A 23,519-nucleotide genomic window follows, 5' to 3' on the forward strand; every position below is an offset into this window, starting at 1 on the left:
GGGCACAAAGAAAATTCGGACCTCCCCATATCACCCACAAACTGACGGGATGGTCGAACGTTTGCATCGCACCATCTCGTCCATGTTATCACAACAAGTTTCGGACTCGCAAACGGATTGGGACCTACAAATTCAGGGGGTCTTGGCGGCGTACCGGATGGCACCCCATGCGGCTACGGGGTTTTCTCCCTTTTACCTTATGTACGGCCGAGAACCAGACCCGCCTGTTCGTGCCCAGTTGCGGATCCCCGTGCCGCAGGGAAAAACTAATCTGGCTGACCACGTTAAATTTAATCTGGACAAATTGACCGAGGCACGGGATGCTGCAATGCAAAACTCTGACCTCCGTCAGAAGGCAAATGAGCGCCTCAGATTGAGTCGAGCGCACATGCTGCAGTGGAAGCCGGGGGACAAGGCATGGTTGCACTGCCCCCAGGTGCCACTGGCAACCTCCTCTAAACTTGTGCGGCCGTGGCGGGGCCCTGTGGAAGTGGTGGAGGTGTTACGTCCGCAGTGCGTGCGCATCAAGTGGGGGAAGCGGCGATGGTTCGTGCACCCCTCCAGATTAAAACCCTTCGCTGCGGTTCACAACCCCACTTCACACGCGCGTGGCCAAACATGTGGGGGGTCGGCCGACTTGCTGGGTCCGTCTCCGTCGCTCTCACCTAATGCCTTGCCGGCTGTGCCACCTTCAGGAGCACGCCCGATCACCCCTCCTGCGGATGCCGAGGGTCACGCGGAGTCAGAGGAATGCTCACCTCAAGACGGACAGTCGCCACCTGATTGTCCGCCACGCGGGGTTACCCCGTGTGAGGGGCCCGCTGCAAGGACGCGCGCTAAAATGCGCAAACTGTTGTGAGGCCGGAAAATGTGTACATAGCTGTTGTGTTTATTGGGTGTTGTGTGGATGGTGTGTTTCCCGCTCCTCGGATGTACATATGCTGGGTTCACCGTTTGTTGTGTGTGCGGGGTGGGTTCCCTGCTGGTTGTATATAAGCTGTTTTTTTTACGGAATTCGTATTTATTCGGGGGGGTGCGTCGGGTTGTTTCTCATCTTGCTGTTGCGTTCTTGTTCTGGTTCCTGTTATTGTTCAAAAATAGTGAGGCACACGCGCGGTCAGGGGGTGAAGGCACCTTTATTGTCAAATTTTTGTATGTTGGCAGCCGGGACGGCTGCATGCTATGCGGGGGGGAGTGATGTAGGGGTGTTAGAGAGAGAGCCCGTTATGCATGGCAGCCTATGGTAAACAAACACAGTAGGCGGGGCTACATGTGTGCACAAGCAGGTGCCCTCTGCGACGTCCGCGCCAGACACCCTGGGGGGTCGATTCGGTCGTTATGATCCCCCGGGGCCCCACCCCTCAGGGAGGGGTTGGGTATAAAAGGGGATTGTATCGAAGGGCTCGGGAGTGATGTTTAGCTAAAGAAGAGGAGGCGGAAGACGTCTGAGATAGAGCCCTGGACTCCCCCTGGTACGCCGTCCTTATCAGGACCGCGCAGGCTCGAGCCAGTGGCGTGGTACCAGAGCCAGAGCCAGTGCTGGTCTGGACTCTGGGTACCGGGCCCGACTGACCAGTGTCGGGCCAAGATAGCCTCCCCTAGCCCATTAGTGGAGGACTCAGAGGCAGGCTAGGGTTAGCTAGAGAGGTGTGTCCTCAGATAGACGGGTGAGGGGGCCGATACCCCCTCAAATGTGTATGTCACAACGTTGGTGTTAAATAAACCAGTGTGCCTCCAACTCCGGTGTGAACGAGTCGTGAGCGTTACTACATCAGCAAAGGCAAGGCGTTACAAAACTTGGAAGCTGAAAAAGCATGATCACCCCTGCAGGGAATGAGCCTTGACCTTGGAGTACTCAGATCAGTGGTTCTTAACCTTAACTGCAGCCTTGCACCCCTTTGGTTCTCAATCATTACAAACATGTCTCAAGCTAATAAATACATAGCTTTGATGAAACAAAGTAGTTGACTTGCATGCACATGCTTAACTTGTGTTTACAATGATTACCTTGTAAAAAAATCTGGCTCCGAGGGGTGCATACACCACAGGTTAAGAACCACTGACTTAGAAGGAGATCCAAAGATCGCAGGGATCATCTCAGGACTGTGGAGTCTTTACCGAGTTCAGCCACCTAACTACAGATCGAAATACTCATTCTGCCCTTTGCCTCGCACTGCTCGACTATGTAATTACCTCCCATTGACTATTTTTTGTTCCTCCAAAGTGGGCATGAACTGGCTCAATTTAAAAATAAGTTTTTGGGCCTTTGAGCCTGTGGTCAGCAATTGTAAATATATCAAATATGTTGATGCAGATGTTGGTGGTAACAATTATTTACGGGAAAGCCCCAGTAATTCTGAAGACTTTTTTTGTAAGATGGTGTTGCTGCAATGAGGCATTTTGCCAATTGCATTCAATACAGTAAAGCCTCTCCATCCGTGAGAGCTACGTTCTTGAAAACGCTTGTGAATGCACAAACCTCGTTCCCATTGGAACAATGGGGGTACGTTCCTGGTATGAGTGAACATAGGGGAGAAATGGTAAATGTTCAATAACAATGACGATAATCAATAATAACGTATAAAATTACACTGTTTGTTGTATTACCTTTGATGATGGTGGTGATGATGGTTTTATGACCATGGATGAGGTGGTGGTGATGGTGAGGAATTCAGGAGCATGACTCTTCGGGAGATGCAGGCGTTTCATAATAACGCTGCACAGACGTTATAACTTTGTCACTGAGGGGAGCACTCACCACAACACTTCCCTGATTGCATTCGTGTTCTTTTTAACGGACCTAACAGTCGACCCGTTTATGCAAAAACGTATAAACGAGTCGTCTAATTACTGTGTAAATGTAAAAATGCACAATAGCGAGTTCGGAGCGGGATTACTGCGAGACTGAGAACAAAGCGGACAGCCGAGGGTGCGTGTCTAATCTTGGTAGACCATTTCAAATGTAACAACATTCTGCGCTCACCTCCCTGGTATTGGTGGTCTGGCACTATGTGCACTCGCGAATACCGTTGTCGCAAATAGCAAATTAGTGTACATTTAGTAACTCTTTAACTATTATATGTTTACCGGGTAAGGCCCACTGAGCTAAAAGCTATTTTTCAGAAGTATCTCGCCACAAATGACAAAAGATGGCGAAGAGACTTATGATGTGTAAATTTATAGCAGCCTATAAAAAATACTTTTACAGGCATGCTTCTAAATGTAGAGGGAAAATCGGAGAACCAGTAGAAAAATCCACACGACCACGGGGAGAGAGACATGCAAACTCCAAATATACAGCAAGTGTGAGGGTTGGTATCGAGCCCATGAGCTCTTGTATACCAGACACCCCACAGTGGCCAGATGAAATGCATTAAAATGAGAAAATCGCGAATCCAGAACTCGCGCATAAGCGAGGGTTCAATGTTTATTTTATTTCTTCTGCGATGAAACCAGAGAAGCCAGGGGCTCTCACCATGTGACTGTGTCCCTACAAGACCTGGTAAGCCCTGATGGTCTTGCCAGGTGTTGTAGTATTAATCTTGCTTGCATTGCAAAATCCATCAGCATCGGGCACGTTTATGAAAATGTAGCGTGTTTGGATTATTTTTTGCTTGATATAATGATGATGATGGTGGCAATGATTCGACAGCATTAATATTTGTGACAAAACATGCATTCATTGACTTACCTAAGGTGTTTTTCCGTTTAATTTTCAGTGTTGGTCCATCTTCATATGACAATTCATTTCTATTGAATTCGACGAATGCTTTCCTGTCCTTGATAGAGATCGTTTTCTGTTTCTGTAAGTAAGCCTTTTCGATAACAATATTAGCAGACTTGGAGAATGCTACATACTCTTCGTTATCCCTATCCAGATACACCCATTTAACAGTCTTTGCCAATAATTCTTCCTCCTTAGCTGTTGCTAACCTTAACCTCACATCATTCATTATCTTGTGGAGTTCCACTACAACGTGACTCACGTCTGCGATATTGCCTTGGATTTTTAACCCAACGCTTGCATCTATTTTGATGATAACTTGATATTTGTTTTGCAAAGCGTTTATTTCATCAAATTCTTCGGGGGAGAACTCCTGAATAAGGGGATCTTTAATTTCCCTTTCAGTCTCCTCGGTGCTCAGTTTCGTTTCAATCATTTCAAATACCTTGTCAATGTTCTCTTCCTTGTTTGAAAACACCTGCAACTGGACTGGCTCAATCTCAACAACCTCAAACGAGGGATGCGTTTGAGAATGCCTTCGATTACGCACCCATGATGGAAAACTCTGGAACTTCCCTGTAGGTCAAAATTCGTGGACATTACACAGTAGAACACGAAGTGTGCTTTACAAACCAATCACGCAAACTCCGGTCATCCTCGCAGCAGCGGCTTTTGGCTAATTATCAAACAAAGACAGTCACTGCATCGTACGGCGCTTTCAGATGCGCTTTTGTGACTGTCTGGAACACCCTTATTTCTGATATTACGAAACCACTGGAGCTATGCACTTTTAAATCATTTAGATTGACAAACTATTTTTTTAGAACAACTTTTTGTGTTTAGTTTGTCCTTCCCTCGCACCTCTGATTAGCACGGTTGGCTATGTATGACATGAAAGAAGTTCAACATACATACAAAATTACACAGCAAAACAGGCTTTACTGAGAAACTACCATTTCAGATTTTGACACCGTTTGCCATTATTTTTCCCAGATTGCGCTTTCACCATCGCATCATGAGGCAAAGCATGAATTGGAATATCTTGCAGGGCAATGCAACCCTTCGTGCTCGAGAGAACGGACTGTATAAAGATTTATCAGTGAGCTGCCTCTGTTCTAGACATTCAGCGCAGCACTTTCCCTGCCCACTCTTGCCACGGCAAGTGATGTATGTCGCATGATAGTCGACCAGATAGTTTTTAATGTTCACCGCTAGGTGATATCCCAATAAAGCGCTAAATAAAATTGAGTTTGATGGGGTTTTATTGTGTGCGGTCATTGTAGAGCGTCTTACTTGTGACGGCGGGCATGATTCCTCTCTCCACTGGTGCCGATTTCTTGCTTCTGCTCAACAACTCTTCATGAAAATCCTGCACCATCTCGGCCATGAAGACCACAACCTTCACTTGCAGTAGGCTCCTGGGCTTCCTCTGCACAGAGAACTCAGCCACCGCGTCCAGGATGATAGCAGCAGCACCTCGAGGTGAAAGCCCATGATTGCCTGGTGATATTGTAATGTTCATAATTAGTTCAAATGAACTGCTGCTGGTTATATGAAAAAATAAGAATACGTTTTACCCTTTCTGGCAATAAAACAGGTATTAAGATGTTCAAACACCAAATAGAAACCTTTTGCAAGGAATCAAGTTCACATTAACAACATGTACTTGGGTGAACATGCAACCAAACATGCTCTGCTAATATATGCATTGTCTTTGTTTACTGCTGGTTATGTATATAGAGTCACAATCTGTATATATCCTGGAGGAATCTGATGATCTATGGAGCTCTTTTTTTAATGTCCAGTAGGGACGGGTCATCGAGTCAGATCAACAGACAATAAAAAAAAGGTATTAGAGCAACATAGAGAAAAGGTGAGCAGGTCACCTAAATAAATATATTCTTTGGGTCTTTCGGTAAAGCCACGTAGATAGAAAAATAATTAGAAAAAAAATATCACGACGTTTCGATCGCAGCACAAACAATCGTCATCAGGTGTTGCGATCGAAATGTCGTGATATTTTTTATTATTTTTCTATCTACGTGGCTTTATCGAAAGACCCAAAGAATGTGAATTCCTGCAGTCACGAAAGCTTTAGGTCAAGATTTAAATAAATATATTTATCTAAAATATAGAAGTACAAATTGCAGAAGCTTGGAAAAGGCAGCAAAACAAATAGCACCAAAACACACAAAGACAACAACACACATATCCTCAATTATATTGCAAATAAAAAAATAACTATATCGGTACATGGGGGCAGGTTCAAAGTTACAAATAACATTTTAAAATGTGTCCATATCTGTCGCCAATCTTCTGCTTCAGGATGTTTTTAGAAGGCAAATCTTAAATGTTAAGCGAGGAAACAAGGTCGTTCCAAACAGTTGGTGCTGTAAACGCAAAAGGCTTTATCACCTATTCCAATTATTGTTCTATGGATAGTTAAATTGCCATTATATGGCTTTCTTAGGTTTCTTTGGTTTGACAATGAGGTTATTGAATTGGCTAAGCATAGCACATATTTTCCAAGAGTGATTTTATGGATCAACAGGGCCTAATGTTGATTGTTTTGAATCAAGTGATGTGAGATTGGATTTTAAGTATAAGTCACAATGGTGAGTCCTGTATGGTACGTCCAGTAAAAATCGAAGATGCAGAATGATAAAGCGGATTTCTGTCTGTTTAATGTTTCATTAGTAGCTGATATGTAAGCAGCATCATAGGAATATACAATACAATATGAACAAACATTTTGACAATAAAGTATTTACCTGTTCCAATGGCAGGCAGAGCAATAGATGTAATTTTAAGCATTTCACATCGGTACAATGTGTTGCATAGTTGTTTTGTAAAATCTTCTTTAAAATTAACGATGTGAATAATATATTTGAAATTCAAATTTCCAGATTCAGTGACAACGATGTCATCCGAATCAGTAACTGGAGAGAAAAAGAAGAAAACAAGTTAATGCATTTCTCAGAAAAAAACCCCATAAATAAAGTGAAAAATCAAGCTGACGCTTAACTTTAACTTACCTTGTTTAGAAAACATGTCCTGCACTGTTGGTCCGGCAGCGTTTATAATCGCACTGCAAACACCTACAAAAAGAGACGTTAATATTAGCACGGCTGTAACTGTGGCATGACGTTGTGAGGCAGGGTGATCCTACAGGATACCTTTTTTGCCAGTATCAAAGTATGAAAGTAAAGATAGGTTTTACCCTTTCTGGTAAAAAAAACAGGTGTTAAGATGTTCAAACACCAAAGACAGTTTATCATCAATTATCTGGCACCCCGCGATTATCCGGCTTCCAACATTATCCGGTGGCAAAACAGCAAAACAGCTCGAAAGGCTGTAACCCAGTCCAGCGATCGGCACCGTGTGCGTGACAAGTCTTGTAAATGTACGACGTTTGCTATAATGCGTGTTACAGTAGAAATCTTCCGATGCCAATTGCCATTCATTTTGCTGGTGCCAACAATATATATTTTAACTATACTAAAAGGCTGACTTTAAATAAAATAGGTATTTGCTACTATTAATAAGCCATTTGATCCATAATATTGCCGAGCGTAAAAGCTGATACTTGATGCCTGCACAATCAAGAAATTCTATATCAGGGCTTAGGTGTTTTTGTATGTATGAACTTCTTTTGCACCATATGTAGCCAGCCGTGCTCATCGGAGGTGCAGGGGGAAGGACAACAGAAGAATATATTTTAAAAATGTATTCATGGTAAGGTAAGACTGTAGAATACTAGGCATATTATTGAATGATACATTTAGATCGGTCAGTCGGTAAATCCATTTCCCAAATGTACCTGTTTTTGAATAAAATTCACGAGTTGTAACATTAATTATAGCATCCGTGTGCTCCTTGACAATGTTTCCCTGCGTTATGAGCACCTCCACTTTCCCAAAGTTCATCTGTAACGATCCCAGTGCAGTCTCTTGCAAATTGTAATAAAAACCTGTACAGAAAAAAACACATCAACACTTTGAGAATGAATGTTGATTTTATTTTTGTTCCATGCCCAGTGAACACAATCACCCCACTTGAGTGAGTGATGTAATGTTATCGCATCACATCTAAGAGGAACAGTTCATTATAAGTTATATTAAACCTGTATTATGGAGTTATATTAACGTCACTGCCTTGTCACTCGGATTTACTGATATACAATAACTGTTCCACAGTCAACGCCTGCCATCTTACGTCTGTTCTTACAGCACTCGACCTTGGGTCTTCGCTTCATCACTGACCAATGGGTACCACTCTCATACCTCGCTCAGTAACCATGATATACGCACAACATATCTATCATCCTCTAACCCAGTGGCTTTTAACCTTTACTGCAGCCTTGCACCGCTTTGGTTGTAAATCGTAAAAAAATAATATTAACAAATACATGGGTTTGATAAAAACAAAGTAGTTGTACTTATGTGCCCGTGCATAACTTGTATTTCGATGATTTACCTTCTAAAAAAATCTGGCCATGTCTCGCACCCACAGCTTTTGGACCTCTAAGTCACAATTATGCCCTCTCTTGTATAAGCCCCTTTTACACAAACACTCGGATTGGCTTGAAAGCCTAACATCAATGTTCTTCAATGCATCATGAAGCACACCAGAAGCCACGTTTTAAAATGTCATTAGACCTGATAGTGCAAGCCAGCACCTCAGGGCTGAGCATAGATTTACAAAAATACATTAAATTAGCACATTCTAATGAGCAAAGGGACTCTTTCACTGATAACGATTTGAACTGTCTTTATGTATGAATGTATGGTAAACTTTTTTCGCACCGTGCGTAGTCAACCGTGCCAATCGAAGGTGATAAATGATCTCACTGTTACAAACGACTGTGGTGTAATCAAACTTGTACGATTCAAACATACACGATTCATGTGCAAATATTCACTTCTCAATTCATAAGAAACGATACCTGATGGGCCCAGAGCTGACCTTACTGATATTACCACCTCAGTGCCTCTGTGCTTGGCCCTATCTTCTTTTGTCTGGGTGTCAACTAAAAAAAGGCATCTCCAATCTGCCTTCTGACATTAACCTGTAAAACAAATCTGACAATTAACTAATGGATCACTTAGTTCTTCTGACTCCATCCGTAGCCTCAGACACAATTGCATTTGCTAACATTTGTTCAGTACAAAGTTTTTGCAGTCTAACGGCACGCGTCCCGTGTAAAACACTCACCATCGTTGTATCTTTGGTGCTTTTGTGGTTGGCCTTCTTCATGCCCTTTCCTTCTGGTTTCTTTCACGACTTCTGACACTGACTTCTTCATTTTTTTTGCATTTTTCTTTTGCAGTTCTGCATGAAAAGTCTGGTGTGGAGAAAGGTGAACAGCACAAAGACTATTGGTGCTCAATCCGATAAATTAGGAAGCCACTGGAGCTATACACTCTCAAATCTAGATTGAAAACTAATTTCTTGAGAACTGCTTTTTGTGTTTAGTTTGTTGTCCTTCCCCTGCACCTCCGATTCGCATAGTTGGCTATGTACAGTGCCCAATAAGTTCATGTTTACATATTTGCATTGCATTTATGAGGTTCGCCTTTTGGCATTCTCTGGCCTAACACCTCTAAGACAAGGCCATAAAGGAGGCTGTCTCTGGTGTAGGCCAATCAGTTTCAAGGACAATGCAGACATCAAAGCATGTTTGTTTGCATGCTTTACCACAAGTATCTGTGGTTAATGCAGAAGTGTATCTATTTGGTGTTTGAAAATTTGCATTATTACCATAAAGAGTAAAGCCTATTTTTTTTTATCTTGATACCGGCAAAAAAGGGTACCTTGGATAGAATAAATCATTATCATCCAGGTGAAAATATTATGAACAAAAGCACCGGATTATTTTAAATGTACTTTGTTGTATATATGGGCCTTTTTCCAAAATTTATATTAAGAATAATTCGGCCAATATATATATTTTTTAATAATAAATAATAAAACCAAAAGATTTAACCCTGCTACCCCGCACAAGCCACACCAAGCATCTGGAGGTCGTAAAATGCAATGAAATAATAAACTCTGGGCAAAGAAAGTGGCTCTCACAGAGGGTTTTATTGAAGTTGGGCATCTGTTTTCCACGGATGAAAAGATCGCTTGAGGAAGCAAATCATCACCCCCAATAAAGTAAAACAAATACACACAGACACACGTACAACCCCCCCCCCCCACAGCAAAGCGACATCAAAGGAAATTCGGGTCCTTTGTGAGAAGTGAGAGAAAGAGGGGAGGGAATTATATATTATTAAGCACGAACACAGATCGTGCGGACTCAGTCTCGCGAGGGAGCAGGCACCGACATCAACCATGGGTGTCGTGTCTCGCAGAGAGAAGGGCCGATGTGTTGTTAAGAGCTGAGTTCGGCATGAGCCGACAGTATCGCTGAAAGTTTTATTCTACATTTATCCTGATGTGTTGAGTCGCTCGCAAAGTCAAGGATTGCGACAAGTTGTATTGTACTAAGCTTTCACAGTTGTTTAAGAGGTGTGCGAATACACCTCACAAATTTTGAGAGTGAGTGCCAGCGAGAGCGCCGTGGGCTCGACCACACACACCACCAACACAGAGAAGTCTTGAGAGAGAAGAAGCTTGCCAGCAGAAGAAGACTCCAGCAACAGAAGAAGGGCCAGCAATCAACCGGAATGGCGAGGCTCGCTGAGTAGCGATGTGCTACCCAGTGCGAATTCAGCGCTGACTGAAGAAGTATCGCTCGAAAGCCATTCTACCCTAAGTGCCTGCTCCCACGAGCTGCTGCAATTCGAGTTGAGCTGACGAGAATTCCAGCAATCATCCTCGAGAAAGGGCGGAAAGCGCCAAACATCGACCAAGCCAGCATCACAGCACCAGCCGCCCGTGAGCAAGAGTATCAGCACCAGCAAGAGCGCCGTGTGTTCGACCACACACACCGACCGGCACCAGCTGGGAACCAAGACATCCAGCAGCGGACGAGCTGTGCGCGCTATCTGACGACGGAATCATCGCGCACCGCCGACGGCGAGCGTCGTGCCGACTCGTCATCCAGCAATGGACACGAGAGAGAGAGCAAGCAGCTGTTTGTATGCCCCTCCCCCACCCTCACAAGCTCACGACGCAGCGCCCGGCGTCTGCTTAATACAAATAATTTATCAAGGAGACAATACACACACACACATGACCCATTAGCTGGTCTTCTTGGTTCTTTCGGTAAAGTCACGTAGAAGGGAAATAATAAAATAATAAAAATAAAACATAATAAAATACAATTCTCACGACGTTTCGGCCACAACGCAAGCAGCCGTCCTCATGTGAAGAACAGGGCTGTCTTTCCGTGAGAATTTTATTTTATGTTTTATTTTTATTATTTTATTATTTACCTTTTACGTGACTTTACCGAAAGAACCAAGAAGATGAATCCCTGCAGTCACGAAAGCTTTAAATCGAAACATTAGCTGGTCGTGAAGGCATCGCTGCTCATCGAGTTATATGAACACGGTCGTCTATAAGTACATTAGTCAATAATTTATTTTTAATCGCATCAAAATTACCAATAGATTCATCGAGGTAAACTAAACGTTTGAAACCTTCGTTACGAATCTACACACTCACAGGTATTATATTGTGTTAAACCTTTTATTGGTTCACAGAATCTTGCCCACAAATTAATTTAAGCTTAGCCAAAAGATAAGCATCTTGCATAAGCAGGCGTACACGGACCCACACATTGTCCCAAGACATTTCGTTAATTATATAATCTTGCCGATTAATCTATTGACGTATACTTTTGCCTTCGGGATGTAATCATTTGCTTTTTATTGCCTTTCGTATGAATATCGTCGCATGCATGTTTAAGGATGTTTTGCTATCGCCGTATATGCTCGCGTTACTCGGTGGAATTAATCAATTGTTCGGTTGCCCAGTTTAACAACGCAATCATTGATGGTTAAATGTACGGAAGAATGAGGGAAATTTCTCCGGTGATACTGTGGATAATTCCAAGCATGAGAGTTCGCGTATTAGAGTGTTATGTTTTGGTTTAGAAATTAAAATTGCTTAACACAAGTGTATGAGTGGTTCCTTCCTGAGTTCATGCAAAATAATCTTATTTATAAGAACTGTATCCTGCGTTGAGATTTGAATTTGGAGACCTGACATAATCAGTAAATGTTAAAGCGAGAATAATGATATTGTCCCGATTGATAATATAATACGCCCCTAAACAACGAAGCTGAGCTTAATTTAGTATAATTACATCACACTTGGATAACTTCATACAACTCATTGTATTGTCCCGATTGATAATATGACCCTAGACAACGAAGCTAAGCTTAATTATCATAACTGCCCACATTAGAATAATCGTATGCGTTCGCATAAATTAAAAAGATTGGCTCCAATTAGCATTATTTTATGCACATACTTAAATAAATTAGCATAATTTCCGATAATTACGCATTTTTTCAATCATCATTTGATTTTAATTATATTTATTAATTTTTTAAAACCCGACATATACAACAACTTAAAAAACATACCCTAAATAGTAATTACTTTTTTATCATGCAAAAAAACTATATAAGGATTCTCCAATTCTTTGGTGTTTCTGAGAAATAAATGTATGAATAATGAACATCAATATTTGAACTAATTCTCCTTTTGTGATGTATCTTAACTAGCTGCTAGTAAATGTGTAATAACAGCTATAGTGGGTTCACGTGGGGGATTGGCTTGCCGGTCCTGCTTGTAGCCAATAAGGGTCGAGATAGGGAGCGTGGGGCCGGCGTGATCACGACATGTCATCAGGGGTGATTGGCCCAGCCATTGGGGCCCCAGCTAATGGGGATCCGGATAAGAGGCGTGGTCCCGGGAGTGACAGGGAACCATCGAGAACGGTCGAGATTGCCCATGGAGGATTGGCTGGGGGGACCACGTGACGAAGGGATTAAGAGGGAGGAGAGAGGGATGATCGAGAGGAGACGGGGAACTGAACGGGGTGAGAGCCACGCGCGAACGGGGCTCCGGGTGCCACGTGCGCGGTGGGAGTTGTGGGAGTCTGCCGCTCTCCGTTGTCTGCCAGCAACGGAGCGTGTGGGAACAAGTGTACCGTGAAGTGAAAATAAAGAAGACCGATTCCGAATCCGTCTCCGGAGAATTATTACATTGGTGTCAGAAGTACTTCTGCGACTGTTTGGACGATCGTCAAGATGTCCAAGCACCCCAGAAAAAAGAACCTACCTGTGCCTCTATCGGAGGAGGAGGTCGAGACGGATGAAGATGAGCTGTTGGGAGCTACAGCCCCTATGCCGCCTGCTGAAAATGTACTTCTCGACGTCTCACAGCGTCGAACGACGGAAGATGCGACCGCTGCAGGAACAAAAGGCGAGTGGCGGCTGATGGCGGAGCAGATCGAGTCATTACGCGCCATTCTGCTTAGTCTGGTGACCGCGGTGGCATCCTCACCAGCCGCGGGCCGCCAGATTGCCGATCAACTGGATGCCGCGGGAAGGAGTCCGGTGAAAGAACCTGCGTCCGCCATTCCTTCTGCTACGCGGGAGGATGCCGTCATTCTGGGTGGAGCGGCTGCGCCGGAGCCGTCGGCCGCCATTTTGGGCGCGCCTACCGCCACGCGGCCGCCGGCCGCCATTTTGCCTGATACGGGTGGAGAGCGGGAACGTCAGTCGGAGACACCCGCGGCGCGCGCTTGCCACCGTGGGCATCGCCTTCCACAAATCAAAGAATTCATCGCCGAGGGTGATTGGAGTGCTTTCACATGGCGCTTTGAATCGGCTTTTAGATCCGTCAATTGGACGGAGGATGAAGCGCTGGGAGCGCTACCTACACTGCTCGACGATGTTTCTCTGGGGGTCTTCCGTTCCATCCCGGCGGCCAAGAAGAAGACACTGCGGGACGCGTTCGCGGAGATGGCGGAATTCTTTGACCCACCGACGTCGGCCACCAGAAAATTTATGTTACGTCGCCGAGCATCGGAGGAATCGCCGTTGGCCTATCGTGGGGCGTTGATGGCGCTGGCCATGGCTGCCTACCCCGACGCGACAGCCGACCATTTGGATCCTCTCATCCTCTCCCGTATGCTGGAGTTGGCTCAGGAACTCAAGATTTTGCTGCCAGTTTGCGGCCACGAACCACTTACATCGCGATGGGTGGCGCGCTGCCTGGACGCAAAATTGAATATCAGGCGTTGGGACCAGATGGCGGCGTGGACGGGGAAACCAGAGATGGACGGGCCACCTTTGGGGTGGTCTCCACGACTGGTGGTCCACTGCTCCGACGACTCGGGCGACGACGACATGCTGGCTGCTTCTGTTTCGCACGGGATTCCGGGACGGCGGCTGCGCGACCAGCGTGGCAACTACATGGGCCGTCCGCGTGCAAGGGCCGGGTCGTCCGACCACCGGCCGACGTCGGCGGCGTGCTTCAAGTGCGGCAGACGGGGCCATTTCGCCCGTGACTGCCGCTGTCGACCTCTACTGTCGCCTCCTCCGACGAGGGGACCTCCATCTCCTCCACCTACTGCGGAGCCGCAACAACCTCGGGCGAGTCGGCACACATCGGACACCCGGCAGGTCCTGTCACATCACCCATCCATTCGCACTCATTCTCACACTCCTCAGGAAAAATTTACTTCCCCAGCTACAGTTACGCGCTCTGCTACGCAGTGGAAAAAATTGGCTCGCAGGGTTGTAGCTGCGGCTTCGGGCTCGTCGACGGTACGCGGTACCATCGACGGCGTTGATGTGCGCATCTTGGTGGACACGGGCGCGTCGGCCACCATCATTTCTGATGTTATTTTTCATTTGTTGTCCATCCCTGCGTCGCAGATACGTAAGGTTAATGATGCGTGTGTCGCCGCGAATGGGGGAAGCATGGGTATCTGTGGCCAGGCAGATGTGAGCATCACTATCGGGAATATTACCGCCGCAGGACCTGTATTGATCTCTCGCTCGCTAGCTGTTCCATGCTTACTCGGTACTGATTTCCTGCGTCGGATGACGCTGAAAATACGAGTCGACCAGGACTGTTTGGAAATGCCGGGGGGTCGTCGAATGGCGTTCCTGCCTTCCTTGCTGGCCAGCGCGCCTGCAAGTAACGCAGTTACTGCCGTTGTTGCTGCTACGGTAGAAGTACCACCGGGAGCACAGATGCTAATACCGTTGCGTTATCGTAAACCCCTTCGAATGGGGAAGGGTGCAGAAGGCGTGCTGCTATCCCCATCGAATTCGGCATCTAAATCATTTTCTTTAGCGGCGGCACAAACGATCGTGCGACCGGGTCAAGCACCTTTTATACAGGTGTTAAATGGGGGACCTGACCGCGTTATTGTTCCGGAGGGGTCGGTGTTGGCTCACGCCACTACCGACTTCGCCTCTTGCAACGCAGCGCCGCGCGCACGAATGCCCGCTGGTAGGCCCCCACACGATCGCTCTCAAGAATGTTGGATCGCTGATTTGTGCGGAGAAAATTCTTCCTTGTCGAACGAACAAAGGAACGCCCTGCGTTCATTATTGATACAGTACACTGATGTTTTCAGTAAAAATGATTTGGACCTCGGCCGCACGTCGTTTTTGTCGCACCATATTGACACCGGTGCGACGCCTCCCATCTGTATGCACCCTCATCGCATGAGCCCGGCGGAAAGGGATCACGTGCGCGGAGCGGTAAATGAATTGTTGGCGGCGGACATCATTTCGCCGTCCAACAGCCCTTGGGCCGCGCCCGTCGTTCTGGTAAAGAAGAAAGATGGTGGTACAAGATTTTGTGTTGATTTCCGCCGGTTAAACAAAGTTTCGGTGGCAGATGCATACCCCTTACCGAGGATGGATGATTCGTTGGACGCTTTATCGGGTGCTAAGTTTTTTTCCACCCTTGACCTGTCCTCGGGGTTCTGGCAGCTTCCCCTCGACGATGAGTCGAAGGCGAAAACGGCGTTCCGCACGCCGCAAGGTCTCTTTGAATTTAATTGGTTGCCTATGGGCTTGAATGCGGCACCGGCGACGTTTCAGCGGCTCATGGAATTGGTGTTGACGGGACTGCAGTGGGAAACGTGCCTCATATATCTTGACGATATAATTGTTTTCAGCCGCACGTTCGAAGAACACCTCCAACGTCTAGAGGCGGTTTTTCAAAGAATGCGTACGGCTGACCTTAAATTTAAACCTAAAAAATGCCACCTTCTGCAACACTCTGTCCGTTACTTGGGTCATATTGTCAGTTCGGACGGCGTATCCACTGACCCTCTGAAAACGAAATGTGTACGAGAGTGGCCCACACCCACTTCGGTGGGAGATGTTCGGCGGTTTATTGGGTTCGCTTCCTATTATCGCCGCTTCGTTAAAAATTTTGCGACGTTGGCAAAGCCATTACACGTTCTGACTGGCAAAAATCAAAGGTTTAAATGGGGAGCGGAAGAGGAAAAATATTTTATGGCACTTCGGGACCACCTCGCCACGGCGCCAACGCTGGATTACCCAGATTTCTCACAGCCGTTCATCCTCGATACGGATGCTAGTGATATCGGCATTGGGGCCGTTTTGTCGCAACGTAAGGACGGGGTAGAGCGAGTAGTGGCGTACGGCATCCGGGTTTTGTCCCCTGCGGAAACACGCTATTGTGTGACAAGACGGGAACTTTTGGCAATTGTTCACTTTGTCCGATTGTACCGGCCGTACCTGTATGGACGGAAATTCCTAGTTCGCTCAGATCATGCGGCTTTACAATACTCCTTGAAATTAGATCAACCGTCAGGCCAACTGGCTAGGTGGTTGAAATCGCTACAGGAATTTTCCTTTGATATTACATACAGGAAGGGGACCCGTCACACGAACGCTGACGCGCTCTCACGGCTGCCGCCCCTTCCTCAGTGCACTTGCCTGACGGGCACGCACCGCTGTGCGGCACCAGCCACCTCGCCTTGTCCGGTTATGGGGGCGATAGCGGATGAGGATGCAGGGGCGAAAGCGAAGGAGGACGACCAGCAAGGGTCGGTGGACACGGATGATATCTTACGGCTACCACACGCGGTCTGGCTACGTGAGCAGGAGGCTGATGCCTCGCTGTCTCCGCTACGGAAATTGATAGGGAAACAAAAATCTCAATTGGCGGGTTGGAAATGGCAGATGTTCCGAGGCAAGTCGGGATTGTTAATGTGTACTGACGGGTTGTCTGACCGACCACGCTTGGTGGTGCCTACTTCGCTTCGCTACGACCTGCTTCGTGCTCTGCACGCTGATAAGTTGATGCACCTCGGTGTCCAAAAGACTTTGGCCGCGCTGCAGAAGGATTTCTTTTGGGCCGGTATGACGGCAGACGTCAAGGACTTTATTCGCTCATGCCAGGACTGTGCAAAGAGGAAGCCGCCTCGGAACCCCTATGTACCACCGTTACGTTCCATTGAGGTGTCCCGCATTAACGAATTGGTTGCTCTCGATATTCTGGGCCCGTTTCCCCCGTCGGCGAGGGGCAATAAATACCTTCTCGTCGGGGTGGAATATTTTTCTCGATGGCCGATGGCCTGGCCTCTGCCCGACCAGACGGCAGCATCCATTACCGACGCTTTCTTGAACGGGTATGTCATGGACAAGGGGGCACCTGAGAGGCTGCTCACAGATCAAGGGCGGAATTTCTCTTCCAAATTGCTTAAGGAAGTTTGTGACGCGTTGGGTACGAAGAAAATTCGCACTTCTCCTTACCACCCACAAACAGATGGTATGGTGGAACGATTCAACCGCACCCTCTCGGCTATGCTTTGTCACACGGTCAGTGAAAAGCAAACCGATTGGGACCTGCACATACCAGGCGTCTTAGCGGCTTACCGCATGGTTCCACACACGTCCACGGGATACTCACCATTCTTTTTGATGTATGGCCGTGAAAATGTTCCACCCATCGATGTGCAATTGGGTGAGCCGAGTAAGCGACCGTCCCGTTCCTTGCCTGACCACGTGCGTGACTCGCTTGAACGAGTGACGGAGGCGCGAGAGGCTGCCCGGTGTGCGACGGCCCGTGCTCAGGCAAGGAACGAACGTTATGCGCGTCAATCGCATACTCACATGTCTTGGTCAGTGGGGGACCGGGCGTGGCTCCACTGCCCCCAGGTACCGGCGGGCACATCCCCCAAGCTGCACAGGCCGTGGCGAGGGCCTGTGACACTAGTGGATGTTCGGAACTTGCAGAGTATCCGTGTTCAGTACGAAAATCGGCGGTGGTATGTCCACTCCTCACGGCTTAAACCCTATGTTGACGCGCGTGTCGGCCCTTCATCCCCACTAGTTGACCTGCCGGGTTCCGTCGAGCCGACCACGCCGATTGTCACATCCATTGATCCCAAGGGGGACTGTGTTGTGCCTCCTACAGATGAACAGGTTCTGAGGGCTGAGGCGGCCCCAGCCGCCCCCCCTCCAATGAGACCTGCCCTGGACGTGACCGAGCATCAACAACCTACTTCTTCTTCGAGCCTACCACCTCCTGTCCATCCGGAAGCAAGGGGATCATGCGCTGGAAGCGGAGGGGGTCCCGCGTCGCGTACGCGGTCGAAATCTCTTCCGTTTCGTTAACGTGTGATCGTTCGTTTATTTCCCTGTTGTTACTGCGCTGCAGGGGTGCCCTAATGTATGTGGTGATTCTTGTTGTATGGGTGACTTTTTTTTAAATGTTGTTGGGCGCAGGGACGCCGGTTCACCCTCGTATCGTTAAATGCACCTTGGTGCCCTAATAATGTGTTCGGAATTGGTTTATCACCCTTTCCCAGCCGAGACGGCTACTTTTTTTCACCGGGGGGGGGGGGGGGGGTGATGTAATAACAGCTATAGTGGGTTCACGTGGGGGATTGGCTTGCCGGTCCTGCTTGTAGCCAATAAGGGTCGAGATAGGGAGCGTGGGGCCGGCGTGATCACGGCATGTCATCAGGGGTGATTGGCCCAGCCATTGGGGCCCCAGCTAATGGGGATCCGGATAAGAGGCGTGGTCCCGGGAGTGACAGGGAACCATCGAGAACGGTCGAGATTGCCCATGGAGGATTGGCTGGGGGGACCACGTGACGAAGGGATTAAGAGGGAGGAGAGAGGGATGATCGAGAGGAGACGGGGAACTGAACGGGGTGAGAGCCACGCGCGAACGGGGCTCCGGGTGCCACGTGCGCGGTGGGAGTTGTGGGAGTCTGCCGCTCTCCGTTGTCTGCCAGCAACGGAGCGTGTGGGAACAAGTGTACCGTGAAGTGAAAATAAAGAAGACCGATTCCGAATCCGTCTCCGGAGAATTATTACAAATGCAAGCGAATGAAAACAATTCAACGAACGCTCTGCATGCGTGATGTAATGTATTCGTGCTCGCTGATTTTTCTTGTAAACCACATTGTATACTTTACTAGTTGGCTGTGTCGGGTGGTGGCGGGTTTTAACAACACATTTATATATTTACGCGATCTAACCCAAAAACCTCTATTATGGATCACATTGTTTACTATCAGTGAGTTAAGAAAGGTATTTTATATCGTTCTAGGTTACCATATGGATTTAAATGTCATCGTAGTTATTTATATTGGCAGATTCATACATGATTATTCACAAATGACTCTTACGGATTACATAATTTCACACATTTATAAATGCACCCCACGTACCTCCATGGGACATTGTCACATACCCCCAAGGGTCCGCGTACCCCCAGTTGAGAACCACTGGTGGTGTTAGGTAGTGTATAGTGTAGTGTATGTATAGTAGTGTATCATAGTCGTGTGTATAGTGTAATGTATAGGAGTGTATAGTGGAGTATATATGTAAAGACTTTCACGTACCATATCATTTCTCACATTTATAAATAACTACGTGCCCCCTGGGACATTCCCGTGTACCCCCAGGGCTCCGTGTACCACCCCCATTGAGAACCACTGGCTCAGAGGTCACATGTACATCTGCTGTGACTTCACAATGCTCCGTGACATCACAGCAAGTTACATCACGCGGCGTGCCTGTAAAGGCCAATACTATTCTGTGACTCCATCGGAATACATTAAGAGAATTGGCCTTTAAGGTGCAGAATTTATCTGTGGGTTCCGCGCCCATTTTGAAGGTGTCATAGTCTTGTCCGTACACCACGAATCTGATTGCCCACGTTAATAATTATACATTGGTCTACATTGTGCAAGCATGTAACTGTGGGTTGCACTCTCACTTCGAAGGTGTCCGTGTCCTGTCCATACACCACAATGCTGATGTCCTTCAGCGGCGACTTGGGGTTGCGTTTACTGAAGCGTTTCATTTCCTTGAAAAATATTTCGGCCGTGACGTTTTTCGGATAGTTCAAGTTGCCCGTGCCAATGGCCGGGATGGCCATGGTGGCATAGTTCGACGCGTCGGCCTTCTTGAAGCAACTTTCCAGGATATGCTCGAGAGTCTAAGAAGGCAAAACCATAAGTAAAACAAACTGTACTTTGGCTTAACAAAAAAAAGGCACGTGACAATGTTGTGCATCACATTCAATTATTTGAAACGGGAAGGATTACGTCAAATTAGCTTAGCGTTTTTAGATTTTGAGAAGCAATACAGAAATGGGAATCATTTTAGGTCAAAGACTTAACAGATATATAATACTGTAGAACCTCTCTTAACAACGGTAATTGGTTCTATGATACTGGTCGTTAAGTGATTTAGACGTTAAGCGAGTAGATGTTTTCACTTCAAAGCACAGCAGACACTGAATTGAACAATGCTTCCAATGCCCAAGAATGGACATCGCTGATTGGCCGAGGTCCGGTCAGATCACTTTAGAGCTCGCCGATTGGCCAAATTTGGCGGTTGCATGCTCGGTGTAAGCCCATCGTTAACAGGGGAATGGTCGCTAAGCAAACACATTGGGTTCTATGAAGACCCGTTGTTAAGCGATTAGTTGTTAACAGGGGTGGTCGTTAAGAGGGGTTCTACCATATAGGGAAAATGTCATTAACAACTCTTAACGTTTTAAGTTCTGACGTTAAAATATTTTGTAACGTATCTCCGACCATGAACACCTGACCAGTGAACTCAAACACGTACACAAGGCTCTCAAGGCAAATGGATATTCTGACGACACAATCCGCAAAGCCATCACCCCAACCGTGAGGAAGGAGCCATCTGAAGATCCAATCAAAACCATCACCTTGCCTTGCATAGCAGAAAAAAAATATTTCCAAAATCTTGAACAAACACAAAATCCAGGTCCGATTTAACACAGTGCATATGTAATGTAGTAACTCGGCGGGAGACGACTTCACGGGTAACACACTCTTTATTTTACCAAACTCGTTCACAGGTGACTAACACCTACTTTGTATCTCGGGTGACAAACACCCACTTAGTATCTCGGGTGACAACCACCCACTTAGTATCTCGGGTGACAACCACCCACTTAGCTACCCTGGCGACTAACGCCCACTGAGCTACTAGGGTGACCAACACCCACTTAGCTACTCGGCGACTAACGCCTCTGAGCTACTCGGGACACTCCCTGCCCGGGGTGTCCGTCTTGACTGTGGGTCCCCAGCCCGACCCACGTGGGCGTCGGACCCTGGGTCCCACAGTCTCGCCTCCGAGCCACACAGGGCCCCGGTCCCCACAAGGACGGCGGGACTAGGGGTCTCGGGGCACTAGGTCTTCAGCTCCGTCTTCTGGTCTTCAACTGGGTAACTTCTCCCCGAGTGCTCTCGCGCGTCCCCCTTTATACCCCACCTGCGGACGTCGCTGCGAGCACCCATCTTATTCGACCAATCACTGGGCGCTGGCTACGATCCTGTTTTCCCACATCTCAGCGTGCCTCACCACCCACGCCGCGCCGCCCCGTCATCTGTCACTCCCGGCGCGCGCGTCCACACCACGCCCACAACGCGTGCCCAACCCCGCACCCCGCGCCGCCCCGTGATCCATCACTGTCACAGTCGGCGCACGTCAACACCACCACTACATCACCCCCTACCACATAGCTCGCAGCCGACCCGGCTGCTATAAAAATATACAAACCCCCCTGTGTGCCCCGTAACACAACACAACAACAAGAACAACAACTAACGCAACAACACAACACGACGCGAACACTACCATCCGCAACCATCAACCAATGCCACCGCGACAATAGAACAATATATACAATCCGGCGAGTGACAATAGCAATGTGTACGCAGAAAGAAAAATAAATGGAAATTTTTTTTTTTTTTTTCCTTCTCGACTCGTGCAGCGTCCCATTCTTTTCGAGCGTCCCTACAACGGGACATTACCCCGGCAGAGGGGAACACCGGGCGAGCTCGGTGTCGAGAAAAAAATGTCGTCACGAAAATTGTTGTGCCCTAGCCCGAGTCCTCCTTGCCGGTCCGTCGTACGGCACCAGACGCGGTTGAACGTCCGGTGGTGCCGGCAGATCAGGAAGACCTCGGCCAGGCATCGAGGACCCGTGCTTGCCGCGGGTTTCAGGTTCCCGACGGTCAGCAGCCGCCAAGCCTGAGGCACCTGGGGGTGGGTCAGGTGGAGACACGTGAGGATCAGCCTGCGACACCTCCCTCCCCGAGTCGACGGTCACATCACACGCCCGGTCGTTACGGCACAGAACGGGGTCACACGGTGCCGCATAGGGCTTCAGTCGGGAGGGGTGCACGTACCAACGCCGTTTTTCCCATTTAATCTGTATACTCTGGGGTCGTGCAACCCGCACAATTTCCACCGGTCCCCTCCAAGGTCTCAACAACTTGGGGGACGTAGCCAATGGTGCATGTGGACAATGCAGCCAGGCCTTATCGCCTGGTTTCCAATCATGCGTATGCACCCTCCGCCCATGCAATCTCTCGTTCGCGATTTGCCGAGACCGCGAATTAAACCGCGCCGCCTCCCGCACTTCAGTCAATTTGGCGATATTAAATTTGATGTGGTCTGCCAATTTAGATTTTGCACGTGGCTGGGAAATCCCCAGTTGGACGTCCATGGCCGGATCGGCCTCCCGCCCATACATAAGAAAAAATGGGGAAAACCCCGTCGCCGCATGAGGGGCCATTCGATAGGCCGCGAGTACCCCCGGCACCTGTAAGTCCCAATCAACCTGATCGTCGCAGACCTGTTGGCACAACATAGACGTAATCGTCCTGTTCAGATGCTCAACCATCCCGTCAGTCTGCGGGTGGTAGGGGGAAGTACGCACTTTCTTTGTACCCAACAGGTCGCACACCTCGCGCAACAAAACGCTCGAAAAATTCTTTCCTTGATCCGTCAGCAAGCGTTCGGGGGCGCCTTTGTCCAAAACATAACCCTGGACGAAGGCGTCCGCCACCGCTGCAGCCGACTGGTTGGCGAGTGGCCATGCCATGGGCCATCGGGTGAAGTATTCTACGCCAACCAGCAGGAACCTATTTCCCCTTGGTGTAGCAGGAAAGGGCCCCAAGATGTCCAACGCAACCAATTCGTTTATGCGCGAAACTTGAATGGATTGCAGCGGTGGATTAGCTGCCAATGGTGGCGGTTTTCTTTTGGCGCACCCTACGCATCCCTTAAGAATATTCGCCACGTCGTTACCCATCCCCGGCCAATAATAGTCTCGCTGGATTAGGGCGAGCGTTTTGTGAAAACCCAGATGCATGAGCCGTTCATGAGCTGCCAGAACGACCCTACCCCGCATAGCAACAGGCACAACGAGCACGTGACGCCGGGACATGTTGTCCCACTTCATCAAAAGGCCCTGTCTGCACACCCAGGAACCAACCCGCGCATCCCCTACCTCGGGAGCGCCAACTTTTCGACGTAGCGTAAGTAGGGAGCTGTCG

General features: G+C 47.9%; 1 protein-coding gene across 3 annotated transcripts in view; it reads right to left on the reverse strand.

Moving 5' to 3' along the window:
• LOC144737983 (protein mono-ADP-ribosyltransferase PARP14-like) overlaps positions 1-23,519 on the reverse strand; it is a 124,663-nt gene that overhangs the window by 12,656 nt on the left and 88,488 nt on the right. For 2 of the 3 annotated variants that reach the window (XM_078620903.1, XM_078620905.1), the window contains 7 exons: positions 19,916-20,137; positions 8,939-9,068; positions 7,545-7,694; positions 6,760-6,822; positions 6,496-6,663; positions 5,018-5,224; positions 3,692-4,300 (listed from right to left, as the gene is read on the reverse strand). In XM_078620903.1, coding sequence (XP_078477029.1) covers positions 3,692-4,300; positions 5,018-5,224; positions 6,496-6,663; positions 6,760-6,822; positions 7,545-7,694; positions 8,939-9,068; positions 19,916-20,137 — 1,549 coding nt within the window. The remainder of the gene's footprint in view (positions 1-3,691; positions 4,301-5,017; positions 5,225-6,495; positions 6,664-6,759; positions 6,823-7,544; positions 7,695-8,938; positions 9,069-19,915; positions 20,138-23,519) is intronic. The other variant, XM_078620904.1, reaches the window with a different exon arrangement.

The sequence above is a fragment of the Lampetra planeri genome, chromosome 76 (assembly GCF_965212315.1).
Source record: "Lampetra planeri chromosome 76, kcLamPlan1.2.h2, whole genome shotgun sequence".
Classification (NCBI taxonomy): domain Eukaryota; kingdom Metazoa; phylum Chordata; class Hyperoartia; order Petromyzontiformes; family Petromyzontidae; genus Lampetra; species Lampetra planeri.